Source organism: Pipra filicauda, unplaced genomic scaffold (genome assembly GCF_003945595.2).
Source record: "Pipra filicauda isolate LSUMZ 115617 unplaced genomic scaffold, ASM394559v2 scaffold23_size5868930_pilon, whole genome shotgun sequence".
Classification (NCBI taxonomy): Eukaryota; Metazoa; Chordata; class Aves; order Passeriformes; family Pipridae; genus Pipra; species Pipra filicauda.
Genome location: NW_024104354.1, coordinates 3,306,081 through 3,326,657, shown reverse-complemented (window position 1 = coordinate 3,326,657; position 20,577 = coordinate 3,306,081). Strand labels below are relative to the sequence as shown.

At 37.8% G+C, this 20,577-nt stretch overlaps 1 protein-coding gene across 1 annotated transcript in view; it reads right to left on the bottom strand.

Moving 5' to 3' along the window:
• Positions 1-19,265, bottom strand: part of SAMD3 (sterile alpha motif domain containing 3) — a 37,242-nt gene extending 17,977 nt beyond the window's left edge. Inside the window, exons 1-5 of the mRNA XM_027752051.2 lie at positions 19,178-19,265; positions 18,264-18,453; positions 15,372-15,482; positions 6,054-6,239; positions 5,666-5,750 (exon numbers count right to left, since the gene is read on the bottom strand). Of these exons, the coding sequence (XP_027607852.2) occupies positions 5,666-5,750; positions 6,054-6,239; positions 15,372-15,482; positions 18,264-18,453; positions 19,178-19,256 (651 nt within the window). The 5' untranslated portion in view covers positions 19,257-19,265. The remainder of the gene's footprint in view (positions 1-5,665; positions 5,751-6,053; positions 6,240-15,371; positions 15,483-18,263; positions 18,454-19,177) is intronic.
• Between the last annotated feature and the right edge of the window lie 1,312 nt (positions 19,266-20,577).

The window sequence follows — 20,577 nt, the reverse complement described above, 5'->3', positions numbered from 1 at the left end:
CTCACAGGATACAGCTGACAGGGTCTCTTAAGAGGTGGTGGTGAAGGCAGTGTGACCTTGCATTTCTCCTGCTGAAATTACTGTTCCCACCTCCCTGGGGTACTAACTGACTTACAGGTCCTCAATCCTAAAAGCAAGACCTCTATTAATGGTGGAAGAGCTATGAGAATACAATCCCGTGGTGTCTACTTCAGCTGTTCTTGAGCAGACCTGGGCCAGCCAGGGCAGGTATGCCCTTCCTAGGGGCACATGAGCCCTTACTGAAGTATCCTCTCACTGCCAGTCACACTTGAACATCCAAGAACCAGAAAAAAAGACCAAACCCATCTGCATTTCTAGTATGTAGACTTCAGGCCTAGGATTCTGCCAGAACAGGAGTCATGTCATGACCAACCTAAACATAATGATTAGAAATAGAGTACAACTGCTCACCCAGTCTTCTCACAAGGCATATTCACAGCCTCCGTATCTGGAGGCTTACATGTCAGCACCATTTTCAAAAGCAGAGGGTGACTACATGCCTTGAAAATCCCCTTTATTTTCCACCTGAATCTTTAAGGTTCCTAAATACACTTACAGTTCTTGCCCTATGCATTTTGATGCAAATACCCCATCATTATAAGCCTAGCAAAATTTATTTGGAAGCTTACTATTTTAAAGCTGTTAAGAAAGAAGCAAACAAAAACTTTAGCCTAATGCTTCTCTGAAGTGTTGAACAGATGTTATAATATTTTAAAACATGATCATCATGGAATATATTAGCAGCTGACAATTTAAACATCCCTGTAGTTGAGCTCTGCACAGTTTCTTTCTTTTGAAAATTTTATTTGGCTAGAAGACATTTTTTCCTATTATTTCACATGAAAGAATATGCTGACACCTATACAAGGCTTTAAATATCCCTCAAAGTTCAAAACATTCAGCTGTTTCATCCTCCAGTTCCCCAATAAATTAAAAGTTTTAACTAAATCTATTTCTGTAATAGAATTCTCATAAAGTTAGCCAAGTCCCTTCTTACATACCTATTTTAAGAATGAGTCTGCAAGCACATACATTTATGTGGTTTCCCTAGTGGGTAATGCATCTTCTAAAAATGATGCTTTCCTTACTATTTTCAAACCGATAACTTTATTTCTATTTATTTCCCTGCCTTCACACCCCTCCAGAAAAAAAAAAAAAAACATCCCAAGAAGGCTTACCATGCTTGTAAGGGAGTAGAAGGATTAGTCTATCTGACATTGGAGGGAAAGGATTACATGCAGATTAAAAGCAGTAATTTCCTAGCAAATAATCATTTTGTGTGCAGCAGTTACATAAATCGGGCATGTCAGCACTGAGATGCTGGTTTGCACCAGCACTGCTCGGCAGCCACGAGCTCAAGGTTGCCGCTGATGCAAAGCCCCCTGGCAAGTGTTGGGAATGAGAGAGCCCTCTCTTTTCCTTTCTCATGTCATGGTTTTCTTGAAACCATATAATTTTTGACATGCTGAAATTAAATAAGGGAAGTAATTCTTTCCAAATTGTTGGGTTTAAGCCTTGTAAAAGTGACCAATACAGATGGAATAGAATACAAAGAGAATATCTTGCAAGTTGTCAAGAAACATTGTCATTCCAATTTGCTTTTGGCTGCTGTGTCTATGATGTTGGCTTTTTCTATACAAACTATTTGTCTGTAACTTACAAATGTTGCATTGGTTACAACATACATTAGAAATCTAGTAAGCTATTTCATGATTAAATTAAGATTTTTATTTTTTCAATGCTGTATGTTAGATTAGGATAGCATTGTTCTGTAAGTAGAAGGAAACATCACGGGAAAAGTTCCTTAGGTAATCACTTGAAAACTCTTTTCACCAAATGCTAATCTTGGAATTAATTTCATTCCAAGTACTCTATAGACCTCTTAAGTGAGTTTTGTCATTAATATAAAATGATTATTTTTAATATTATTTAGAATTTCAGATAATTCTTTCTTAATCCCTGCTTCTATGGTGACCTCATAAATAAAATTCTTTTTAAATTCATGGTACACGAGCAGCTTATTTGTGACTTTACTTGTAAATTAATTCATTTAGGATCATATTCATTGTCCTGACTATATTGCATTGGAGAGCCTTCAAAAAAGGATGGATGGCACAGAAACATATTTTTTTCAGTAGTGCAAAATTAAATGGGAAACCTTTTAACCAAGAAAATAGAATTATGGATAATCTACTAATAAGTCCTGAAACAACAAATCTTTAATGGCCTCTCATTGCAACAGTATGAGATTGAAAATATCAGACTACGTTTCAACATAACACACGCATTGTTTAAATGATTTGTTTAAAACAATTTGAAATTGTAAATAGGAATTCTCCAGTATTTTAGGGGAAAAAAACCCAACAAAATAAACCTCACAAACAAACTGAAAAAATGGAATGTTCAAAGTTTTGCAAGTAATTCTTTTTCCTGTCATGAAAATACTCGTGCGCATTTCGGTGCTCTTAAGTTTGGTTGTTTTGGTTTTGTTCCTCTATGTTGTCCAGCAGATCTTTCCCCTTCTCAGTTGTGTTCAAGTCATTTCATTTAACAAAAATGTTGCAACAAAAGTGCTGACATTTACAGTTCAAAGGTTCTCCACCCATGTACATCAAGAACATCAAGTTCTTTGCCTACTGATTTTCTGCTCTTGGTCAGAAGATTCTGGAATATCAAGACCTTTCATATGATGAGCTTTCCATTTTCTCATCCAGGAAGCCCAAACGCTTGCCCCGGCCCACCCACACCACGCACAGGCACGCACACTGGCCAGGGAAGATCCCAGAACAGTTTCTGCTGCATCCTTCCAGCAGCCAAGACACATCCATTTCTGGTGAAGGGCTCAAAACTGCAAGACTCACAAGTTAAAATTAAAGTCACACCACTACAGACCTTCTCAGGACATCTCCTTAAGAACTACTGCAGCCTTCTGCAGAGCCCAGCAGATGCTGTGGCTGCTCCTCCACCCCAAAGGGTAAGAAAACCTTTTAAGCATAAATTTAAACTGAATCTAGGAACTGAGACATGGCACAGCAATAAATGGAGAGCAGTAAATGTCATTAACAGTACATTGGGATAGAGCATTTTGCACGGCAGAAAGGAAAATACTCAACTGCAGAAGTGAGCTCCAGCACGCCAGAGTGAATGCAAAACTTGGCATGCCAAACTGTGCTGAGCCCTTTTGGTTTTTAAAATACATGCAACAATTAATTTTTCCTGCAACTTTGTCAAGAAATTAAAAGTCCAAAGAATGTAAACGGGCTTGTTGGTATTCTAAAAAAACCTGAATAACTTTATTAATTTACCAGTGCTGAAAATTATTGTTTTCAGAGGCTGGCCCAGCTAAATTGCCGTGTTTGGTGTGTCCCATCCTCCAGCCTTACAAAACAATGAAAGGAGGGTGTTATCTGTCAGGCACAGACAGCTGTGCACAGCTGGTCACCCAAGGCTCTCTGGAGTCCACAGAGAAATAAGAACTTACGTAGTGCTATTCCTCTCTTCCCAAGGTAAAAAACAAAACCATATTACACGAGCTGCATCTCCAGAAGTTTATATATAAATGTTATTTAATAAGGAATTTAACTAGGATTTTTGCTTAAAATACTGCTCTATGCCAGTTTTCCTTTTCTCCATTTACCTATCAGTCCCCAAACAAAGACCTTTCTGCTTTACCTCTGAATTTTATTGATGATAGATTTCTTAAATACTTTCAATGTACTATTCAAAAAATTGTAATAATGACAACAAGTTTAAGGTATACAAAGCCTCTCAATAATTAATATTTTACATCTTACATTTTAATACTATTATCAGGAACAGCAAGCAGCAATTATTGTCCCTTGATAGCTGGAGGCAATTTTAAAAGAAGAACCTACAAAAATTTTGCTTTCTTGAGCTGCTGAAGATCCTTTCTGAGAAAAAAAAAAGAAAGAACGGTAGTTGCCATTTTTTTTTGTTCATTTGTTTCTTAAAGGTATATGAATTCAATTTTACTGCAAGTCTTGTGATAAGTAGCTGTACATATGTTGCAGGGTTTGTTTAAGCCACTGCTGTTGTAACACACAGCTATCTCAGATCAAGAAAAAAATAAGTATTTATAGCCTTTATGATATACATAAGAACATAATGTCTAACACTAAGGCCAATAAAAATAGTAGTTCATTCTCACGTCCTCCTCCAAACTTAAGTATACAGGCATACACCTTCAGTGCATTTTTTCCTGTCTCAACCCAGGCAGTGGAGAGGGGCTGGCCCAGAAAGTGTTAGACTAGCAATATTGCAAACTGCTAATTCCAACTTCCTTGCTTATTTGCGGTGGTTATTGCCAGACATGCTTTCTAGTAAGCATGATGGAAAGATCAAAAAATAAAGAACAACTTCTCTGAAGTTTCTGCACCATCACATAATTTCTGCCAGCACCAATTCTGCGATCAACCTGGAAAGTAATACCATTTCCTAAAGAACAGAGTTAAAAGTAGTTTCACCCGGTCTATGGCGCTGCTGCAATTAAAGGCCTTTGAAAACCTAGCTGAAGAACCTCTGTTTAAAAACAATTTTTAAAAGTTAAAGGCTGTAAAATGGTTTTCAGACCTGACTTGAATATCATGCCAGCTCCCCCACATAAAGGGAGCCAGATAAGCCATAACATTACTCAGAACCCCACCCGAGGACCAACATTGGGGTATTCAGAGAGGTACCCTCATTAAAAAAGGATAGACTGTTGCCATCTGATCCTTTTGCTCCCTCTCTCCTCTTTGAGATGTGCTTTTTTCCTTTAGTCCCTTCCCTTCTACAATGCCTGGGCTCAGGGGAGAATTAGAATAGCCACCACGTAAACCTGAGCTTTTCTGTTTTGTTTTGTTTTCAAAATTATTTTGCTTTCTACAGTAATGGCACATGAGATATATATTTATACATGTTTAAAGCTAACAGTCCCCACTGAGGCTCACAAGCCTCACAAGGTGCTATAAAAGTATCACATGGCAAAGCAACAATGTTGAAGTCAAAAGGTGACCACTGTCCTCAGAGACCACGAAGTTATATATATATATACACACATATATATATTCTGGGTCACAAGAGTGAAAAAAATGTAGTTCAAATTTAAGTCATCTCCTTCCACTGCTTTCAGTTATGTCCCCACTGAGATTACAAAAAGTGGGTTTAGATATTTTTTTTTTAAATTAGGCCTAGATTCCAGACATACTTAAACCACTGGTATTACTGAATTTTGTAGTTTGATATCTAACACATAAATGATCACAGTGCATTGCAAGACCATCAGTCAGATGTTAGTCCTCATACAGACAATTTTCTAAAGAGTTGGCTTTTTTGTTTTAAAAAAAAAAAAGGTCACATTTAAATTTATCTTTTGGCATAATAACTCCAGAAAGAAAGCATACCCAACAACCAAACAGGGACTTCACGTACAGGTCTGTATGATCTCACAGTGGCTTTGAGGTATGGTGATAACTGGACTAATCTTTAATTGATATAATGAAATAAGAATGTGATTTGCCAAATGCAGCCAAGTGAAGCTTACAGCTCCGAATAAAGCCAGTATATAAGAAATTGTTATTGATTTCTTCTGAACTAGGTTATTTTCTTGTGATTGATTATGTGGAAAAACCCCCACAATACTTACAAAGCCATTCCCATCTTCATCAAGGAATGGGTATGCCTGCAGCAGAGCACTGACAACAACGTTATATTGCTGACTGTTCGGATATCTGTGCAAACAAGATGGAGACGTAAAAGAAATAGTTGTTATTCTGGATAATAATAAACACTAGGGTCTATACTGATCTATATTAAACTGACTATTCCTCAGGCAATCAATTCCTATTCAAAGAACAAAGGGCACAGCTTTAATGCTTGCATGAAATCTTCCTCTTGTCTTCAACAGATTTCAGACCCTTAGCCTCCTCTACTTAAACAAGTGTATTAAAGAGAACGGCTTTACATCCTTTTGAAAATTTACCTCTGCACCCAATAGGTAATGGCCCCATATAAATCTACTGATGTTTACTCACAGTGATCCTTCTAGGTATTTTGTCATGTCTGCTTGTAAAAATTCAATAATCCTTATTCTCATACTGTGATCAGGGCATTTTTTTTCTGCTAATACACACTTGACATCATAAGGAAAGTCTGGCAAATCGTAAGAACTTGTCCACTGCAACATCTTGTGTCTTGCAAAAAATGATTTCACACTTTTTCTGTAAAAGAAAAGATTATATCATCACAATCACATCCTTCTTCCATGGAAATGCAGACAAGATGAGAAGAAAAACACAAGGAAAAACTCAACATGCAGGAAAGGTACAGCTATAGAAATTCAAGGCTTGCTGTCCTTGTTTTTGCATAAAGAATACCTACAAAAGCAGCAATCAATACACACAGAGTTAAACCAGATGTCAAATGTGAAATGTTATAACCAGCAGACACTAGAAGGTGGTTTCTAACTGAAAGTGGAAGGCAGAGCAGAGGTCTGCGGACTTGTACTGTTGCAAAATAACTTTATCTGTCTTCATTTCTAATGTGTTTCCTACCAGTTCTGCTAACTAGAACTAGAGTAAGACAAACAGCTTAATTGAATAAAATACTATACATGACATTACCTAAGACTGTCCTCCCCAGGGGAAGGCAATGAAGGGATGAGGGCAATTATCATCAGCACATGTCTGGAAACAAAGTAGACACAGCCCGTAAAGTTCTGGTCAAGAACAGCCTGACCACTATTTACAGATGTAACACCCCAGCTGGGGTGAAATTGAGGCAGGTTATCACCTCTGGCTACTCAAACCCTAATTCTGAAGGAACACAGGGAAAAGTAGAGATAAATTTGGCTTGAAGTCAGTCAAAAGCCACCTAAAAGATGGAGTGGTTCTGGCAGCCCCGGACAGCTTCCCAGTCATAGTAGTGCAGATTCAATAAAGAAATTTCAAATGAGAAGTGCCAAAGACAACTAGAGAGTCCTGTTATAGATGTGCTATCACTGCAGTTTATGTTTGCTTTAATTTTAATTACAGAGAGCAATTTGAAAACACCTAGCACTTTAAAAAAAAATTTCTAAAATAAAATGTTATAATTATAGATGACATATGTAGATGCTTAAATGGTATAAACATACAGATATAAATATCTGAATTAATCATTTTCAGTCTCTTTATTTTCACCAAGGAGACATAAGCACCACTGAAGTATGACAGAACAACCAGAATACATCTAAGTCAGATTGGATGATCCCCCTCATCTATTTCTTTCCACTAATTATGAAGAAAATTAAGATAGCTACTGCAGCTGTTGAGACATATACAGTATAGATTTCAAGTTAAGGATTCCCCACTTGAGGGATGCAGATAAAAGTTTCCACAAAAAGAATTGTGGCTGGATGAGGCATGCTCCATTGTCCCTCCCAAACTTCACTACATTTTGAGTCTATGAAAGTTACAGAAGGAAATACTGTTAGACTTCAGTCCAGTCTCTATGGTAGCCTATAACAAGAGCTAGGTATATAAACAAGACTTGTGAAGAGTTCTAGCAAGGTCTTAATGGGGAGGTTTTTCTATCTTGTCTTTTTCAGACAGGGATGTAAAAAAATAAATAACTGACTCACTGTGAGCCAATATCTTTAGGATAGCAAAATCAAGTGCAATACCAATGGATGAGCATTTGAAATACCTTAGTTTACACTGCTTTTAAAGACTATTATATACCCGCACAGCAGCTCATTTGGGTCCCTGTAGCCCTCTTGAGTAGATTAGCCTGTAAGTCTCAACCTTGCTGACCTGTTTATGCTGTGACACCATCTTGGCATCTTTTGACGTAGCTTGTAGGCTATCAAAAACTCTACAGCCATGATATAACTGCACCAACCCCAACACTACCACATATGGCAATATAGTGCTGAGAAAAAAAATGTATCATTTGGGTACTGTCATCTGATCTTAGCAGTAGTAGCAGTACTCACAGCACTACCATTTCCCCATGCAAAAGAGGTACAAAATGGTCAGGGCTTATTATGTCTTTCTGAGCTCATCAGATTTCATGAGACACAAATGGTTAACAGCAGACGCAAAGGGCAGTGAACTTCTGTTAGTACTTTGCAGTCTCAAAAGAAGGAAAAGTTGTTCAAGAAGTGACAACATATTCATACAGACACATTCATGTCCTTTTTTGGTGATAAATTAATACACAAATGGGAAAATAAAATTGAACTCAGATTCTGAAATCACTTGGAAACCCCTCCTGTGCAAATAAAGTGCAGATGTTCAATGTAGCATCAGTGAGCCACTCCACAGCCTGTAAGTCTGCATCCTGTATTTTTGCCAATTTTACTGACAAAAGTGACATAGCAGACAGGCTATTTTCAACATGCTATCATTTAAACTAGCTCAAAAAATGGACAGAAGTTTAAAATTTACAGTCCTTTGTATCTTAGCAGCACTGAAATTCCTTTTGATGGTAACACCAGTGAAGCTGAAAAGCCACTTCAAAAAGTGGCAAGGTTTAGCTGGTTCAATTCAATTCAGGCAAACTGAATTATATTCAGCTACTTGAGAAAATAAAATTTTCTTGCAGTTGGGATGGCTAATAGCCAGAGAGGCATGGTAAGTTTCCCCTCCACCAGTCCCTTCACTCTTGCCACCACAACAAAATACTCCAAATTTCATTTAGCTTCAGCCTCATTCAACACAAAATACTTCCTTGTTCAAGATTAAATATTTTACTAGCTCTTGCTGGATTCATCACTGTTGGGCAGTCACATTGAAGATGTGCAGTAATATTTTACGATGAAATACAAGCTTGTTTGAAACAAGACACAACTCCACATAAACTTTATCCTCAGAGATGCTCACATGCAAACATGTTTAATTAAAAGAACAGTTCAGCTGTAAAGCTGTTCTCCACAGTCAAGGAAGGCCTTGGCTATATGCATAAATCCCAGTGCACGTACAGGTTGAGATGTAGGTACAACCACATATAGCCCAATTCTAGCCATCCCTCTCTGGCCTTCTAGCTAAGCTGAGAGAAATTAGATCAAAATCTCAAAACACAAGCTACTATATCTTTTCTTGTCTGTCAGTTCTTGAGACTTTTGATTCTACAGCTAAATCAATCCAATGGCTAGCTCTGGCAAAAGTTCAGTCCCCCTCTTTCTCTGCTGTCACACATCTGACTTACAACTCTTTCTTACAGGTACTGGGAAGCCTCTAGTCCTGCAAGAAGTTACAAGGAGCTACAGTGATAAAATTTTTGATTTTTCTTTTTGGTTTAGTTTTTTCACAGTCTAGGTCCCCAAAATGGCTTCCCATGAGGTGAAAAAGGTCGAGCAGAAATTTGCTGAGACCAATGGGTTCACATTTTCAGTACATTCACATAAAACTCAGCACATGGGTGGAGTCTCAATAGATTCCCATTTTTCACAGATGAAGGTCTAACCTTTCACATGTCTACATCACACATTGGCAAGACTCCAGTCTAAAGATTTGTAGGCTGGAAAAAAGTCCATGTCTACAAAGTCAAAGAAGAAACAGAGGAGAAAACATGGAACTGGCAGATGTGAAGGAAAGGAAAAGTCTGCAGCTGTAGAAAATACTCCATTTCCCTAACATATGTATATATGCTTTCAACTTTATGACAACATTTAAGATTGTAAAGGCTATTTCCATCAAAAGGAAGAAATTATCACAGAAGATGAAATATCAAAAGAAATTTTTTTCCCTTTCAATAGTTGATAAAAAAGGGCTCTCCTATTCACAGTTATGAGATCTGTGCCTGAAACATCCTCGTGCCATTATCTTCAGGCACTTCACTGTTGTTTCCAACTTTTGAACTCAAATGTAGAGTTTCCCAGTTATTCCCTAAAGCCTGGGATTTGCAGTCTGCCCAGTGCTTGATGATCGCTTTTATTTTTCAGTTCCCACTATACATAAGGGCAGGCATCCTTTAAACTGAACAAGAAGTTACCTGCAGCAGTGTTAGCCAACAGACTAACACTGGGAGCCGACAGACATCAAAGCTGCCCATTTCCCAGAGCAGCTCCCACTTCAGCTTTTCCTGCAGTAACCTTGCTATAGAAATCATCACATTCAGTATGAGCAACAAGTTACAGACAAAATTAATCCACTTCCAAAAAAGTTTGAGAGATGCAGACACAACCTTCTTCTAGAAGGAGTCCAGATTTTTTGACAGTTCCCATTTTGAGGAGCTGCATCACATAAGGGAAGGCTCTGCACTTCCACCTCATGCGAGGGCAGCAGCTGTGGGATACAGACAGGGGAAGTAAAAATGCTCCTTGGGGAATCTGACTGACAGAATTGCCAGCTAAGTTAGGCCATTTAAAAAAACCCAGAGTTTATTCATATTCACCTGCGTAAAATGTGCTATACTCCATCCAAAGAATTTTAAGGGTTTGGGGTTTTTTTGTTGCTGTTGCTTTTATGACTTTGCTAGATCTTAACAAGGCAATGTAGTTCGTGTCTCTCACAAGTCAGTTGTAAGATTTGGCTCATTTCTGGTTTGGAATAAAGGAGATTTAGCAATTTTTTTTTTCCCTGCAAACTTCTGTGGAAGGCTCGCAGTACCATATCAGTAAATTCAGCTCTGCTGACCTGAAGTGCTCTAAAACCATGAGTCCAGTTATCTGGACTTCCAAAACACTGAGGCAACAAGCACAGAGAATTTATTATTATGAGTCTTCTTGGTCTTTTAAATTTTAAGTTAGCATTCTTAAACATCCTGCTGCAATGACAGAGACACGAAATGCTGACTTAAAGAAAAAGTGAAGAAATTCTTGCATCCACATAAAATGAAAATGTAAATTTAAAGAATGTCTCCCAAACCCTACACAAATCAAACCCACATATAGAACAGTTTTGTGAAGATGGAATAACAATTGAATTGAAATAATCAGAAATCATAAAAATGGAATTATTTTTCTGTTATGATACGTCATTCACCAGGAGAATCTACTATTGAAACAATAAATAGCTTCAGAAGTATTGAGACAAATTCATAGCATAAAGAGTCAACCAATCTATCACTGTTAAAATTAATGGACTAGATGCAATTTATGATTTTGGAATCCCCAAAGGTATAATCAAATGAAGCATCTGATGACTGTACTTCTGAAAATAGACAGGCAGTACTTCTTTTCTTCTATTATTGACCATTATCAAAGGCTTAACATGTTGGGGTTTTTTATGTTTGCTTCTCATGTCCTTGTGAGTTAACTGAAAAAAGGATCATCACATGTACTAAAAGTAATTCTGATGATATCCAGAATGAGGTCTTTGCATGGAAACTAAGAAACTCTTAAGCTATACATAAAAAAGCACAGTCCTGCTGAGTCTTCATTGTAGGACTATAGTGTGTATACGTATGCATATAAAAGTAATATTTGTTCTCTTGTATAAATGGAGGAAAATCATCCAAAGTAGTTGACTAAGTGACAATTTTTCCGGCTAGCTGCTCTTTCTCTCTTTTCCTTTTAAAATTTTCTTTTCTTCTTAAAGCACAAGTGTATTTCTGATAAAACACATCAAATAGACCAACAATACTTATATATGGGTAATGGGGAAGCAAAGGAAAAAGCTCTATAAAGATCATTAGCAGAATGACATATCAAAACTAAAAGACACTTCAGATGCAGCTACCCAGCAGTGAGGGCAGTTGCCTGTAGCCTGACTGAAATAGATGAGACTGCCCTAGTTAAGGAGAATTCCTCCACTGAGGAAATGGATGACCCATGCAGGCCCATCATGGACATGAAGATGGATGCCAAATTTGTTTTCAGATGAATCTTCCAATTCATTGTCCTTGCTACCAGCTCAAATATATGTAGGCACCAGCACCAATATTCTGTCACTGCTGGCAATAGCTTTATTGGTATATGAACACTTAGCAGGCTGAGGTTCAGTTGAGCACTGACCATATCTTCCAAATTCACAGCAAATAGGAAAGTTCAAACCTGTCAAGGCCGGATGGAAGATCCGTTATCCTGTTTGTGTTCTGAGAAAATTACTCCAAGGAGTTCAGGCAGTAAATCTGTTACACAGCACTTAAGAGCTACAGAACATGTTTTTACAGAAGAAATAAATGTACAAATAAACATGTACCAGGACATCCCTCTTGAAGGAAAACAGCTGGGCCATCATATTGGAAACAGTAAAAAAGAGATACATTAGGGATGTCATTTGCTAAGCAAACATGTTGAGGAAAGGCAGACAGAACATATAAACCAACCAATAAAAGGTTGCTTTTTCACAGCAGTATCAGGTATTTACAAGTAGTGCAAGCCTCTGTCTTAGCAACAAGATAAACACCAGGCTTCCACAAGCCATAAAACTGCTAGTACTCCAATACAGAAAAGCAGGAATATGGGAAACATATCTATTGAATTGTCCTCTTTAGCTATCTTATCATCTTCACAGACAAGCGCTATTTCAAGATTAATCTTCTTGGTAGGTTAACAAAAAACTGGCTGTTATTACTTCTGTCATTTCTAGCAAAAAGTTATTTCACTGGAGTAGCTTGCAAACCCCATCTGGTTATATGTATGCACAACCTTAGTACAAGAAAAATAAAATTATACAATTGCTTCACCCGCTTACTCTTTATTTTTATGTTTAAACAATCTTCTTTGATATTTTGGTAAGATTTAGTAATATAGAAAAGTGTATTTAACACAGTTGTTAGGACTACCTACACAGGAAACATAAAAAACTTTGAGCCAGTTCACAGCATTAATAATCCATAAGAGCACCCATGAATTCACTTCAAGCAAAACCATGCAGTTATTGAAGCTGTAGTTCCATGAATCTTTTGGGAAAACAGAAACAAAACCAAAACCAAACCACAAAAATACCCAACACCACATAAAAATAATAATAATTAAAAAAAAAAAACAAAACAAAACAAAAAAAACAACCTACAAATTTTTTTTAAGTTCTTCTTTTACAGATTGGATTAAATTAATGAGGCTATAAGTATAACCCTAGCCAAATATCAATAATTTAAACTGTACAATGAAACCAATCCCATCACATTAAACTAACCCCCTGGCTGAACAGACTCTAGAAGTGCTTATATTAACTACTCTACAGTGGATAATGTGGGAACACCCACTAAGTAAAAGTGGAAGTCAACCTTGTTCTTAGCTGCTCTTCCAATTCTGGCCTAGCTGATGAGAAATGGGTCCCTACCCTCCCTAATCAGAATAAGACAGTCCAGAGTGTTTTATTTGCAAAACAACCTCCATATATTACTACAGCTTTCCTTTCCTTGTTAATTAAGATGAGAGACTACAGGAGAGAAACAAATGCACAGACTTAAAAACAGTAGAAACATCACACTAGTTGATCTATCAGAAATATCAACTGACATTATTCCAAAATACAAAAAATAGCCACCATTAATTAAACTGATGTGAAAACCCCTTTTTCACCAGGGCACCTAAATCTGGAACTTGAGTGAAAAACAAACAAACCAACCAGCTCACCCAGCTTTCAAACTAAGTTTATTAGCAGGGAGGTGTGTGTGTGTTACTTTTATGCTCTTGGCTAAGAATCTGTCATTATATTACAGTCAAAGAAACTTTTTCTGTTCTTGTAATAGTTTTTCTAAAACAAACATCTTGTTCAACCCTTCATAACCTGCTTACAGCTTTCATAATTCCCTCAAGCATATGAAACATTAAAATTTTCCATTGGTTGTTGAAAATGCAATAAGTGAATATTGCAGGGAAAGGAAAAGGAAAAACAAAAAAAATAAATCAAACCTAAATTCTATCATAAGACATTTATCAGCGTAGGTCAAGTCATAGACGTGTCTAAACAGCATTGATCTCTAAAAATAGTATTTAGCTTTGGATGAACCTAGTGCAGCAGTTAATGAATGCAATGGCTGTTTAACTCCATCCGCATTCTTAGATAAAACAGCTGTTTCTGAGAAAGATGTTTTCCAGATTTTCATTTGAACTTTAGAAAGAAGCCCTCATCAAATTTACTCAGGTCTTCAAGACTACAAATCATCACAGCTCCACTGACTTCTACGACATCTACTACTTCACTGAGAAGGGGCACTTCATTTACAGCAGCAGACTTCCCCTCTCTTCTCTGCCCTGAGCTGAAGTGGCACTGTTCTTTAGCAGTCTCTTCCCCTTAATAGACCATTATGGGCCTTTGAATGCTTTGTAATGACAATATTTGCTGAGAACATTTCCTAAAGTCAGTCTATTCCTGTTCCTGGTTACCCTGATTCACACAACCCATTTAAAACTCTTTATACAGCACAAGGCAAATTAGTCATAATTAATTAAAAATAAGCATCCTTTGGAAGCACAGGCTAAAACGCATCATTGCAAGACCATATTAGTAGTTTATTCTGAGGGTTTAAGTGATTTGGGTTTGTTTCTTCAATAACAATGCTGACGGGATCTTTGGGTTTGGAGTTTTTGGTTTGCTCTTTTAAAGAACAGAAGTAGCAAGACTTTATTTTAAAAGCATTAACTATGTGATTCACTAAACTCTTTCCTCCGTTCCCAGTCAGTCTTATCACTAACTCCTTGTTAAAGTGATAAAATAGACATTTTTGCAGGAAGATCTCCCCTTATCTCAGAACTGTGAGGCCATCAGTCACATCTGTGGGGGAGAGTGGCAGAGGGAGACACTATAGCAGGTGGAAATAAAGGGGGATAGTGATAAGAAAACAAAGCTTTGCAAACAAGAAAACAATTGCCTTGCAAGAGGAACAGGACTCTCTTCCAACACTAACTGCCCATCTCAAAGGAGAAAAGCATGGGTAGGAGGGGAAAAAAAAAAAAAAAAAAAAAACAACAGAAAGAAAAAACTCTACACTTTGTCTTGCCTCCAGTTTCTAAGGGACGCTCGTTTTGATACCCAAGTAAAACGAGCATCCAAATGGAATCAGCATGCCTACCTTCACTAATGCTATATTTAAGGTGCCTCAGCACACAATTTTTTTAATAAGCCATACTTCAGTCTGTAATGACTAATTTGTCAGATTGCTGTTGAAAACACATCTGTAAAAGACAATTTTTAAAAATTAGATAAAGACAAACCTGTATCTTGCCCTCTGCATGAGGTAACATGAAACAGTGAGCAAGGACTGAGGATGGAGGGCAGAAAACACACCATCAGGCTTTTTCATTCAGCCAAATCCTAATAAATTTCTGTTTCTGCTGTTTTCTAAATATACCTGGATATAGCGGAACCTGACCTCCAATAATTAAGAACACTTTTTGTAAAGTATAAATGAAGCAAAAGGAAGTGTTTACATCCTTTTCAAAAGGTAATGAAAATGTAAGGAATATATTATAAACTCACTTCTGCTTTAGCACCCTGTGATCAATTAGTCCTTTTTCATTTTCACTTGAGCACAGATATTTTTTCTGCTCTACATGACCAGAAGAATTTAACATCTGTCTGTCAGTAGCCCTGAAAGAAAAAAACAAAACCAAAAAATTTACTGTCAGGTCTTCTGCAGCTTACAGAAAAGAGGATCTTTAGGGTTCTAAAATACCAGTGGCACAAATAGAAAGGGAGAAAAATTAACATATTGAATAGTCATGATTTTACATGATGCTAATGTCTCCTAATCAATCAGTTCAATTATCAGACTCTGACAAATTAAAAGGAAAACTATATATAGTACTGCCTAGTGATATTCTAATTATTATACAGTTAAAAACCCAAGAAAAATCAACCTTCTCAGGGGATAACTGCTATCCTCATAGCCTGGCATCTCCTAATCTCTGGGAGTAACTAACCATTACAAGTTGAAAGGTGTAGGCTGAAAGAACTATTTACACAGTATTGCAAGTAAGTTTCTATTTAACCGGAACCTTGAAAAGTTGTTTCTTCTAGAGGTTAAGTCCAAAGCTTCAAGTCAGCTCCGAATGCCAGCTGGTCTCACAGTCCACTGTTCATGGTTATTTACTTCAACTCTAGCTCGTCACTAACACCAAAAACTCCAGATACAGACTTTGCTATGTGCCAGACCAAACAATTGCTTTCCACTTAACAGTTGGGTCCACTTCTCTTCCTCCTCATATTCCTGTTATTTCTTGTTTTGTTGATAGAAGCCAACATCAACAGTTTTACCCTGTACTGAGGGATAGGCAGAGCTTAGATAGGGGATACTGTTATGCTGCCAAGAATTCATGGCAGTCATCAACCACTTTTTTTTTTCTGAACTTCATCTCTTCAGAACATCCAAACTCTAAAGACGCTTTAGAAACTCTTCCGGCCTCAGTTGCACTCAACACATGAAAGGCTGTTATTGGAAGTGACATTAGTTTACCAAATTTATAAGGGGAGTTTTCCCTTTCTATGAATCAATATTTTTCATCTATGCAGTTAAAGCAAACAAACAAAAAAACCCCCTATTATGTTTTCTGAGTGGCTCCTAGAAACAACCGATTGTGAAATTGGAAAGCATCTTAATATTTACCTTGTGAAATTTACTTTTTGAACTCCTCCACACACATAAACACAGTTTCTACTCCATGATTTAGAACATATCCACCTTACCAATGACAGACACAAGATGCTATTTCCATGTCCTAAACCAAACTGCTGGAGATGTAAGTCACACTCAGTGTCCTTTCAAAAATTTATTACTTCCACACAGAAAGTGTTCACCTATTGTACTCAAAACTCCATGTCCAACCAACGACTTCATTTCTGTTTCTAGCAGTGAGGTGAGTTCAGCACAATTCACACAGTCAGAAGATGTGCTAAGGACATCAGGATAAAGAGGCTACAGCCAGGAGTGCACCAACAAGCACTGCAGATAGCATTCACCTGAGAAATACAACAGGGAAACACTGCTGAGAGCTCTTGGAAGCTCCACAGTGACTTCAGCTGACTCAGAAGGACACTGTGACGATGCTGCTTTCTCCCCTGCCCTGAGCAATGCCTTCTCAACCCTGTCACTAGTCCTGGCGGTGTGAGCTGGTTCTGGAAACGGGCCTGACTGAGAAATAATTCTGCAAAACAGAAAAGGTGATTGGTTTTCACCTGGGTTCAAGCACCACAGGAGAAAGACTAGGAACACAGACACTCAGTTTTCACCATTGTTTCCCTGCCAGTGTGGGACCACACACTCAGCTATGGGTCCTACTAACTGCAAACCCTGCCATGGTGACTTTAATCACTGCAATTCAGCCTAACATTACTAAACGATGGAGGAAATGTGTGTTCACATGTATTGTGGAACCATGAATTTTGAATTTGTTCAAAACAGTGTCTCATGCACTTTAGTCAGGATTCCTTGAACTAGATCAAAAGAAATTATTCTTACAGGATTTTGTTCAAAATGTAATAAATAGACAAAATAATTTTATACTACATCACCAAGACAAGCACTGCAGAGTTAAGAAAAAGTTGCGGCTACCTGCTTATGAGGGTACATCTTGTAGTTTTATGACAAAATGCTACTTTTACTACAGGAGCTTTCCCATCATTTTATACCCCAAACTGGACAGAATATATTGACTTTTTACTCATCCTAAAATCTATGACTGAATGCATCTTAAATGTGCTTGGGCTTTATTCTGTCCTTCTTGGTGACACAGAAAAGTTTTCAGAAACAGCAGCTTATTTACTCAACTTCCCTGTAAATAGAAGGATGCCAGCATCTTATTTTCCAGGAAGGAGGCTAGGTAGGGAAAGATTTTAATGTAAATTATATTCACTAACATTTGATATTTTAAGCTCTTAATTTTTTTGGAGTCTGCAGAACTGCACAGCAAAGCTGTGCCCTCATACTACTGTAACTGCAAGATCAAATTCAGAGTTTCCTTTGAGAAACTGAATTTCAATACGCCTGTGACACAAATACTATCTCTGGCTAAATCATTATTTTACTCCAAGATTTGCAAGCATTTAAAAGTAAGTTCTTCAAAAGCTTAATATTGTAAATAGTGACAATTTTAGCTAAAATGAAGGTTTGATAGTGCTTTGTCCAAATGAAAACTAGGTCCTAGAACCGGATATGAAGAAAAGTTTAAGTTAATTAATGGCATTGTTCTGGAATGTTGATGCCCTATTTAAAACCACAAGGTAGTATCTAATTTTGCATTTCACATGTTGTTACAGATACTTAAAATTTAAAAAAGTCACAGCTTAAGAGCTAGTAAATGCCAGTTTTAAAATGCCATGAAAAGAACACAGCTATACCCAGACTGATATATTCTGTGCCATGTACAAACTCACCCACTGATTACTTCTGGAAACTTTTGAGAAGTGGTTTCACAACAGCCTGTAAGGGAATCCAGCCCACTTTTTTGTTGATGGTATTTTTTAATCAGGTCCATCAGCACTGCCTGGTGCCCAATCTTTTTCACCAGCTGTTGCACCATACGATCATTAAGTGCCAGAAGAGCTGCACCACTTACTTCTTCTTCTGCACATTGAAGGGGATAAAAGACATACTGTAAAATAACTTTACAGTTACAGTTACATTCTATATACCTAAAAACATGATGGAAGACAAGTCAAAGGTAAAGATGCTTTCTACTGCCAGCTGTCATTTTCAACTGCTACTGTCTTTTCCGAAGCAGTGCCAGGAATCACTGGTCAGATACCTTCCCCTAACAAAAAGCCAAGTCTGAAATATGCAGAGGCAGAGAGGTGACTATTTTAATGCTTTAAATCAGGCCTTGCTTAAACCACAGGAGACTGTCACTTGTTAATGAAAGAAGGCAAGTTTTTTAAGAGAACACACAATAAATAGGCTGTTCACATAACAGTTTCTTGTGCACTCTTCTGCAGAGTGTTTATATGCTCAGACATAAAACGTTTACACACTACAGTTGCATTATTTCAAAAGATTTATACGACATAAAATAGGCCCTGTCAAGACTTCTAAACTGCCAGTTCTGATTTGAGGTGTCTCTATTTATATACAGGCTTAATCTCATCCCCCATGATTTCTCAGAGACTTCATAATAAGTCTGTACACATACGTTGATTTATCAGGTCTATGTCAGTTCTCACCCTAATAAATTTTTATAAAAGTCTGAAATTGGCATATACACACATGCCCCAAAACAAGGTAGGCAGTGCCAATTAAAGGCATAGCAAGAATTACTAAACAAGCCCCCCCTCCAAACAACAAAAATGCTTACCACGGAACTTAGGAACTAGTTCTCCTAAATTTCTCTGTTTCAACCAGTTGCAGACTTGCTCAACAGACCAATTTTCCATCTTCAGCTGTTGCAGTGCTAAATTTCCCTGTGAAATTAAAAGAGAAGATTATTTTTATGCTGAACTCTAAACTGAACTCCAACATTTCATAGGAAAAAATGCACTTAGCAAATAAAGATACATCTACATGTTCTGAATAGAAATAGTGCAAAATAATCCAGCTAATGCCTGTTATAAGTGGCAGTTTCCTTGGATCCCTTTCCTCACCTCCTCTCCCTTCCCTGCTTTTTCTCTGCTCTGAGACAGCCTCATTCCTTATAAAACACGACCTGCTCCAGTACCATTAACACCCAGATTTCCTCACAGAGAAGAAAAAAGGTGTGAAATTCACCACCACCATAAGGCTCATCAGGAAATGGCTGACGTTTTACAGAAGGAAAAAAGCAAACCACCCCACCAGCAGATAAGAGTCTGTCACCTATACTTTTATAGTCAATCAAGCACCTTAACCCTCTCTGCACCACCACCCAGGGCAGGTACCCAGCAAATACTTTACCCTCAATTACCAGCAGTTAGGGACAATAAAGATGGAGGGGAGGGGACTGCATCTCCTCTTGTTTGCTAGTTCTGTTCCCCAGCCTCCAGTGCTACCTGGGAAGATGCAACGGGTACCCTTGGAAGGTAGAGGGGTCTCTGGGAGAGCCGGGATGCGTACACCGACCCTCCGGGTGAATCCGTCCTGCACATACCGAGTGCCTCCAGTCCGAAGGACTGACTTGGATAACGAGGGGGGTACATCGCATACCAAAACCAACAGCAAACCCCCCAGAGGAAGATTGCTGATGAAGACAGCTTGCTCCACGCTGCAAACTTCTCGGCAGCAGAAAACTCTCTCTGAGGGGGATTTTCTTACTAATGTGTTTTAGCTCTACTACGTAAAGGAGCACCAAGTGCTTCATGACCATGCTTGCAATGCACAGCAAACAACACTACAGGACATTGCTCGAGTCAATTTTTCAGATGAGAATACATGTGTCTGGCATCGTTGGCCAAACATTTCCTTCCATACCCTGAGCCTGCAGCAAACTCTAGGCTAACAAGAGGATTCACCCACACAAACCTCATTAGCATCTGCACTCCAAAAAAAAAAAATAAAAAAAAAATAAAAAAAAAAATAAAAAAAATCTTGGAATAAAAGCATTTCCATTTTCATTCTTCAACAGCAGACACCTCCAAAAGACCTGCCCTTCATGCTTATGCTCTTATGGCCTTTTAAGTTCAGCAACTTAAAGGGGTTAAGTTTGAGGGGAATGCCTTTCTGTATTATATGAGTGGATTTGATTTGATATGACAACAGTAGCCATACAACTCCTCCCCCAGG